The sequence below is a fragment of the Limanda limanda genome, chromosome 2 (genome assembly GCF_963576545.1).
Source record: "Limanda limanda chromosome 2, fLimLim1.1, whole genome shotgun sequence".
Classification (NCBI taxonomy): domain Eukaryota; kingdom Metazoa; phylum Chordata; class Actinopteri; order Pleuronectiformes; family Pleuronectidae; genus Limanda; species Limanda limanda.
In genome coordinates this window covers 7,441,307-7,448,742 of record NC_083637.1, presented here as the reverse complement: position 1 = coordinate 7,448,742, position 7,436 = coordinate 7,441,307, and the positions used below count along the sequence as shown (strand labels likewise).

The 7,436-nt window shown below is 39.6% G+C and overlaps 2 protein-coding genes across 2 annotated transcripts; one reads left to right on the top strand and one right to left on the bottom strand.

The window, feature by feature from the left end:
• Positions 1-155: 155 nt before the first annotated feature.
• Positions 156-2,373, bottom strand: ubl5 (ubiquitin like 5). Its single transcript, XM_061092707.1, has 5 exons — positions 2,284-2,373; positions 1,418-1,482; positions 1,025-1,108; positions 888-925; positions 156-456 (listed from the first exon to the last, which is right to left on the bottom strand). Exons 2-5 carry the CDS (start codon positions 1,471-1,473, stop codon positions 413-415), a joined length of 222 nt encoding a protein of 73 aa, XP_060948690.1. The 5' UTR covers positions 1,474-1,482; positions 2,284-2,373; the 3' UTR covers positions 156-412.
• Positions 2,374-2,518: 145 nt separating this feature from the next.
• pin1 (peptidylprolyl cis/trans isomerase, NIMA-interacting 1) lies at positions 2,519-7,146 on the top strand. Its single transcript, XM_061092696.1, has 5 exons — positions 2,519-2,683; positions 5,090-5,172; positions 5,857-5,965; positions 6,048-6,158; positions 6,264-7,146. The coding sequence occupies exons 1-5, from the start codon at positions 2,626-2,628 to the stop codon at positions 6,371-6,373; spliced, it is 471 nt and encodes a 156-aa protein (XP_060948679.1). The 5' UTR covers positions 2,519-2,625; the 3' UTR covers positions 6,374-7,146.
• The last annotated feature ends 290 nt before the right edge of the window (positions 7,147-7,436 follow it).

Genomic DNA, 7,436 nt, shown 5'->3' with positions numbered 1-7,436 from the left:
ACAGTGTAATACGCTTTGTATTCAGTATGAATATGTAAACCAAAGGTAACATGAGTGTAGTTAACCTTCACATACAAGCACAAGTTTTATGTCAGTCACTCCACATGAAGAAACACACATGATGCACAACAATGATCAGCACACTGCTCCTTGGGTAGGTAAATATCAGCTTTACTTCCAAAATATCAAAACAAAATTATTTTCAAAACATCAAACATACAAATTTATCGGCAAAAATTAAAAGCTAAAACTCATCAATGCAATGTGTGTTTTTCTGCAATGTAGATTCTCTTCTGTTGTTCTGATCATGATGGTTTCCTGCAACAGATTCCATCTAGTCACATCTGTGTGTGTGTCTGTGTGTCTCTGTGTGCGTCTGTGGTGCGTGTAGCATTGTCGTGTGGTCTTCGGTCTACTGGTAGTACAGCTCCAGGTTCATCCCATCATGAATTTCATCTGCAGAGGTCGGTTAAGTAAAATGGCTCAGGACAGACAAATTGTTGAAAATATTTACAGAAAACAGGTTGCCGAGTGTCGATGGTGCCAAAAATACAAAGTGTTAAAATAAAATGTATTTTTAAGTGTTGAATCTAGGTAGGGATAGTTTGTACAGGTGCAAATTAGACTCATTTCTTTTCCATTTCCTCAATTAGACAGAATTGTAAGATTGACCCTGGCATAGATAATTGCTCAGAGACATTCTAGTTATATGCAAGATTTTTGTCACCACTTCACGCAGGGTGTCCTTAGTTTACACAATGTATTGACTGCTGGTGCTTAAAATTGAAAAGATGTTTCTGAAGAAATACAAAAAACTGTTGGTAGAGTGTAAAACCTGAGTTACACACACAGACAGAGAACTGCAGGGTTAATTGTTGAAAGGATACAGTCGCCCAGAGACACGTGATCCTTGAATATGGTATACCTGTGGGAGCAGAAGAGAAATATTAAGCTGCAAATAGAAAAACAGCCACCGATACACGTGTTGGGGTCATTTGAGGCAGAATCTGAGATGACAGCTCACCATTTCTTTAAAACAATCTTGTCGTGCCGTGTTCCTGTCTGGGCAGCAATGAGCTTCTTCAGATCTCCGATGGTATCCTCAGAGCTGAGACATGGAGGTTAAGGAAGGAGCTGGAGAACTTCAGAGCCCTGCTCTTTACATGTGGTTTAACTAACCCGGGTTAACAGGAGGTTAGCTGAAATCATCCCGTTACGTCTTGTCTAGCAACTGGAGAATTGATCTTTTTTATCTTTTGATAAATTCATCAAGATAACTGTCAATCTTATTTTTGAAATAGAAGACAGCATGGACAGATGAACAGCACATTTACCAAAGCTACAGCACAACTCATATAATTGGAGGCGTTATGTTTTCCGCACAGCGTTACATGTGCACAGTTTCAGTGAAGGATACTTGCACTTGACCCGGACTTTCTTGCCCAGACGATCGTTGCAGACCACCTCGATCATCTTCGGTTCCTGTCAGACAAATAGAATGAGTGAAAAGGTAAAAAAGGAATGAATGAATGAGTCGATTTAAAACCAAACCCTCACACCAGAAAGAGCAGAATATAAATTAAACTAAATCCTCCCTCTGCGCCGATACTTTCCTCCTTTTATCGCCTCTTCTAGGGATTTTATGCTTGGAGGTTTGTTATTTTCCCACTTTCGTTAACATCTCCTTGTCCAGATCTCTTTGAAACTTTAAACACTTATTTGTTTGGACTAACTTCTACAGTATATAATTATGTATTTTATATTCTTTATATAAAAGCACCTTGTTGTTGACATATCAAAATTAACCTACCTTGTCTAAAAGGTTATAAAATTAGGTTTCAATTCAACTCTGTCATTATCATTATAGTTATTATTATTATTATGCAGTTCGTTACACAAACGTGTGTCTGTCATTTCCCCTCGTTGATTTGAATGTGATGGACCAAACCACAGAAAGAACCTGTTAGCATAAAGCAACGTGGTTCAACGGTAAGACATGCTACATGCTAACTACTGTAGGTAGGTTGTGTTGAACTGTTGTGGTTTAAGCTACGTGTTGCTAACACACTGTCGACTGAGCAAATACACAACACTTGATATAGTAAGAAGTTATAATAAATGTGGAAGAAGCATTGGCTTTGAAACCAGGTTGTTTTGTTTAGCTAGCATTAGCTAACACCGTCGCATTGCTGCACAGGTGAACTCAGACACGTAAAGTAAACGTATAACACCTAGCATTAGCTATGATATATAGTTAAAGTCTATTAAATGTTTTATTCTTACCTTAAAACGCACAGAAAATCAAATATCCTGTCGTCAGTGGTATTTTCTGCAACGCTCCGTGCCGTTTGCCGTAAAGGAGTTGCTGCTTGCGTAGTAGCAATCTCAACCAATTAAAACGAGCAACGTCATGATTGACAGCTCCTATCAGCCAATGAACGCAGAGAAACACCAGAAGAGGGCGGGCCCACTTTCTGAAAACAACTCGTACCGTAAAGCCGCTGCGGAGTGTCGTAAACTCACCTAGCTGCAGCCCCGGCCTGTCTCACGGCAGCCACATTGAAATCAAACTTAACAAAACGTCGCTTCGGGGGAAGTATCGATATTAATAGTTAATTATTAATAATGGCAGACGAGGAGAAGCTACCGTCCGGATGGGAGAAGAGAATGAGCCGCAGTTCAAGTAAGGAAACGCGGGGAGGATAACGCTAGCTAGCCCGCCGGATCACATCGTAATCCGTAGTAAAGTTAGCATGGAAGCTAACAGCTCCAGCGTCGAGGCTCCAGGGATGAGAGGAGAAGAAGAAGAAGTTTAGGTTTATCGGGGGAGAGGCTGGAAGTTGTGTCTGCCTCTGTGTTGTGTGTCTGTGTGCGTGTGTGTTGTGGGTGTTGTGGTTGTGACGGGGTGTGTTGATGATCCATTCAACCTGCAGGGCCCCGCATGACGTCACTCGGCTCCCAGTGCCTCACCTGCGCACTGGGAGCTTCATGTTTACATCTGCATCCACATCTGGGAGAAACCGGTTTACTGGTGGTGCAGGTTTATTATTCTATTCTATAAAAACAGAGCTTTTTAAAAACAGCCTGTTCTTCACATCAAGGGCTGCAGCTCACACTCTTTAGTGGTTCCCTCTGTTAATATGTTTATTTTGTTCGTTTTAATCTTGTTGAGGGTTGTGATTTGTTAATATTGGCTATACAATTACAATTTTATCGATTGATTGATACTAGAGTTGCAAAATTCCGGGAATATTCAAAGTTGGAAACTTTCCATGGGAATTAACGGGAATATACAGGAATTAACGGGAATAAACTGGAAATGTTGTGGGTAATTTATACTAACTGTATTTACCTTGTCATATACAGACATAAATATAAACATTTTGTTGTTTGATAGGCTGATTTGAGCCCTGAGGAAACTTTGGGCACTTGACTATATGCTTCTGCATCGTTGTGTCATTCTTAACATAGGTCTTTGCACAGTATTTTCAAATGTACACAGCCTTTCCTTCTACATTGGATGGGGTGAAATGTCTCCACACATGAGATAGTGCACGTGGCATTGTTCTGTAGAATAAGATGAGAAAAAAGTTTGTAAAAACACACTAATGCAATGTCAGAGATATAAATAGTTAGCCAAACAATTGCAATCGTCTGTAAACATATTTTACAATTGATGGATAAATTAATGGAAATAGGCTAAACAGATGAACAATCCTCAATCAGCATGCTAATGTATTTTCACCAGTAATATCATCGAAACTTACCTGACTAGTCCTGCACACTACAGCAGGCCTCAATAGCCCTGCTGTAGAGTGAAGGATGCTGGGAATTATCTGTGCATGTGATGGAAGAATGCACAGTGGAGGGTTGAAACTCAACATGCAGTGTGTGCTGCATTCCATACAACTTTAAAATAGAGTTTTGAATGATGTTTTTATTGCTCAGCGTTTAATGCGCTTTTTTTTTTTTTTTTTTCAAAATTCCCCAAATTCCTGAGCTTAACTTCCCATGGAAAGTTTCCGGAAATTTACCGGAAAGTTTCCACCCCTTTGCAACCCTAATTGATACACTCGGATATTAGTTCCCTAAATGTTCAACTCCTCATGTATCAGGATTCATGAGTTATTCCCTGGGAAGTGGTGAAAGTGTTGAGAAACGCCCTCTTTCAAGATACAAGATACATTTTATTAATCCCACACACATGCACAGACACACTACATGCACTACTTTCACAATTACAAAGATTCACATTGTTCTAATCTTGCTGACAAACAAACAAAAACAGACATGTGGAAACACATCCTCCTCGATGGAGGTAAAAATGGCGATGTCTTCTTAACCACAATGCTTTTTATCATTAACATTGATCTAAGATAAGATAATATTGTGGTTATTTCACACAACAGGGTTTTACAACGTCAACGTTTTACATGAACAAGAAGCTAGTTGGTGACTTTGAACCCTGGGAGGCGCTACAGAGTCTCTCTGGCAACTAAATGTGTATTTTAAAGATCCGTCATCCCAAGAATCATTCAAATTCTTAATTGTGCAAAGTGACTGATGATATTTACGCCACAAATGTTGACATAAGTTATTATAATGTGTGATTTCACCATGTTTTATTAACCTGGAGGACAGTAAAGATTTATGCCATACATTATGTTCTATATTGTACTTAAATGCAGCAGATGGTCAGAAACATGGCTTCAAATGCAGCTGGATATCGCCAGGAGTAAAATAAGAAATTTGAATTTGTTTAAGGGGGCAACACGCTAACTGTTTACTACTCCACCGATGGCAACACCTCAGTCCAGACTCAATGCAGCACTCTCTTTCTCCTCACATTTAAATCCTGCACATCTCACTGCGTAGAGATCAGAATCATTTTTAAGTAAAGTATCTCGATGCCAGCGATTGTGTCACTGTGGCTGTAACAACTAGAATCCAACTGAATTCCTGCCATTCGCCTTATCAACGCTACAAGGTGAATGTCGGTGTGTTGTTTTCAGCTTGGTCCACTTTATGAATGTGTCTGAGTAAAAGCTTTAATTCCTTCCCCTCTCTCTCTCTGCCTCCGCATCTCCAGGTAAAGTTTACTACTTCAACCACATCACTAACGCCAGTCAGTGGGAACGTCCAGTAGGAGACGGCCGAGGAGAACCAGATAAGGTTATTATGAATATATATTTTCTAACCCTAATCCTAACCCTTTATTATTATAATCACAACAATGCATGTGTAATCATTCACTGGGAAATTGGAGAAAAATACAAAAATCTGTTAATCTTGTTAAAGAAGGTGATAAAAAATTCATTCATTTCTCTCTTTGACCCACGTCCGTTCTTTCCACCATGAAAATCGGTTTAGCAATGAAAACATAACCTCCTTGGTGGAGGTAAGTGGTTATGCAATGGGATAAAAGTTAGTTATTCCTACAAACAAATCCATTTATAGAAACTCATGAGTCAACTGCAGAGAGAAATATCAACCAGTCATGGGGACATGCAGGAAACTAGTGGTCGTCCTTTAATCATATAAAATAATGATCCTAAATTATTTGAGGGAAATATTTCTCTGGGAGTTTTCTTATATTGATATTTAAATCATTTAAACTAGATTATTGAATGTTCATTAGTTCTGTCGTTAAATCTTTATTAGAGATTTTTTCACAGCATAGAAACTAAAAGTTTGGTCTTATCAATGGATCATTTCTGTAAATGCAGCGTTACTGATTATTTAAAGAAATCATATATGAACTCAGTAGACCCGTCTCATATCTTTATGATTGAATCTTGGATGATTTGAGACTGATTAGTTTCTGTTTCTTTGTGTGTTTCTTCTTCTGTCACGCAGGTCCGCTGCTCCCACCTCCTGGTGAAGCACAATCAGTCGCGTCGTCCGTCCTCCTGGCGAGAACAAACCATCACACGATCCAAAGACGAGGCCCTGGATCTCATTCAGAGTAAGGGAGGCAGGCGAGACGTGTGAATCCACGCGGTGGATTTCTGTATTTAATCTGTTTGTTGTTTCTCTTTTCTGTGCAGAGTACATAGAACAGATCAAGTCTGGAGATGAGAAGTTTGAGTACCTGGCCTCACAGTTCAGTGACTGCAGCTCAGCTAAGAACGGTGGAGATCTGGGACTGTTCGGAAAAGGTATACACACACAAACGCCATACTGTATAGTGTATATGTAAATCTTTCTTTGTGACAAGAAAAGGTGTGTTATTGCTTTAACATCAGTGTCTGTGTTTGTTTCAGGTCAGATGCAGAAACCCTTTGAAGACGCTTCCTTCGCTCTTAAAGTGGGAGACATGAGTGGTCCTGTGTTCACTGAGTCCGGGACCCACATCATCCTTCGTACTGGCTGAACAGAGGAAGCCACATACTGTACTATCTGCTTACACACACACACACATGCACACACCCACAGTCTAACCCAACCAGTGCTGGGACTGAATTTAATAACACACAAACAGCCAATATCACAAAAGCCTCTGGGCTGACTCCAATTATTCTAAGATGGGTCGTTTTTGTTCCACCATCACACATGTATGAGTTATAAGACGACACTGAGCATCATGGTGTGTTGCAGATTGTTCCTGTAAGAAGTCAAGCTATCATAATAAACCACAGTAATGCTATTAATAAAAAAGACAGGAGTGCCTGTGACTGCCCCGTGGAGACATTCTCACCTGACGAGTGACGTTTGAGAATGTGTGTTATTGTATGTGCATGTTTTGAAAAGGACCATTCTGTTTTATTTTAAGTTCTACAGTATGTGTGCCAAAGCGATTCCTCTATCTGTGTTGTGTTTCACAAAATAGATTATTTCTGGCCGGTGTAGAACTTTGAGTCGGAGAAAGACGTTTAGAAAGTTCTCTAAATTTAGCTTTGATTTTAAAAAAAACTAAACGTGTCCTTGGCAGAGAGTCAGAAACATAGAATTATTTCTTTTCATAATCCGCTTCAAAAAAGTGCACGTTTCCCCCCCGAGGATATGCAAAGATGGCACCGCTGAAAACTTCCAGGTTTTACCAAGCAGCTCCGCAGCTTTTAAAAGCATCGAGGTCCAGATGAATTGTCACCCTGTCGTTTCATTGGAGCTCTTCTTCCATCAATAAAGGAAATTCTTTTCTATAAATCCTGCTCTGGTTGACTTTCTTTTTAGCTCTGTTAAGCCTAACCACGATCTGTGTGTGCATGTGAGAACGTTGGATGAAATGAAATGATGGATGTGCAGAGTGGCCTCTAATTAAATGAGAGTACAATAATTGTTGCAATACAATCCTTTAGGCTGAAATCCCAAATATTTGACCAAAAAAAATATGTTTGTCTAGTTACTTCATTTTCAGAAAACACCTCCACAACTAAAGTCATGTTCACCACCTTACTTCAGCTTACTTCAGTTGTTTTCTTTTATTAGCAACACAC

Excerpts from the sequence above, each read along its gene's own strand:
- pin1 (XM_061092696.1), top strand. The coding sequence starts at position 2,626 with ATGGCAGACGAGGAGAAGCTACCGTCCGGATGGGAGAAGAGAATGAGC. Across the intron at positions 5,173-5,856 it reads GCCGAGGAGAACCAGATAAG|GTCCGCTGCTCCCACCTCCT; the intron begins GTTATTATGAAT and ends TCTGTCACGCAG. Across the intron at positions 5,966-6,047 it reads GGCCCTGGATCTCATTCAGA|AGTACATAGAACAGATCAAG; the intron begins GTAAGGGAGGCA and ends TTTTCTGTGCAG.
- ubl5 (XM_061092707.1), bottom strand. The coding sequence starts at position 1,473 with ATGATCGAGGTGGTCTGCAACGATCGTCTGGGCAAGAAAGTCCGGGTC. Across the intron at positions 1,109-1,417 it reads AAAGTCCGGGTCAAGTGCAA|CTCTGAGGATACCATCGGAG; the intron begins GTATCCTTCACT and ends TCCATGTCTCAG. Across the intron at positions 926-1,024 it reads AAGATTGTTTTAAAGAAATG|GTATACCATATTCAAGGATC; the intron begins GTGAGCTGTCAT and ends CTGCTCCCACAG.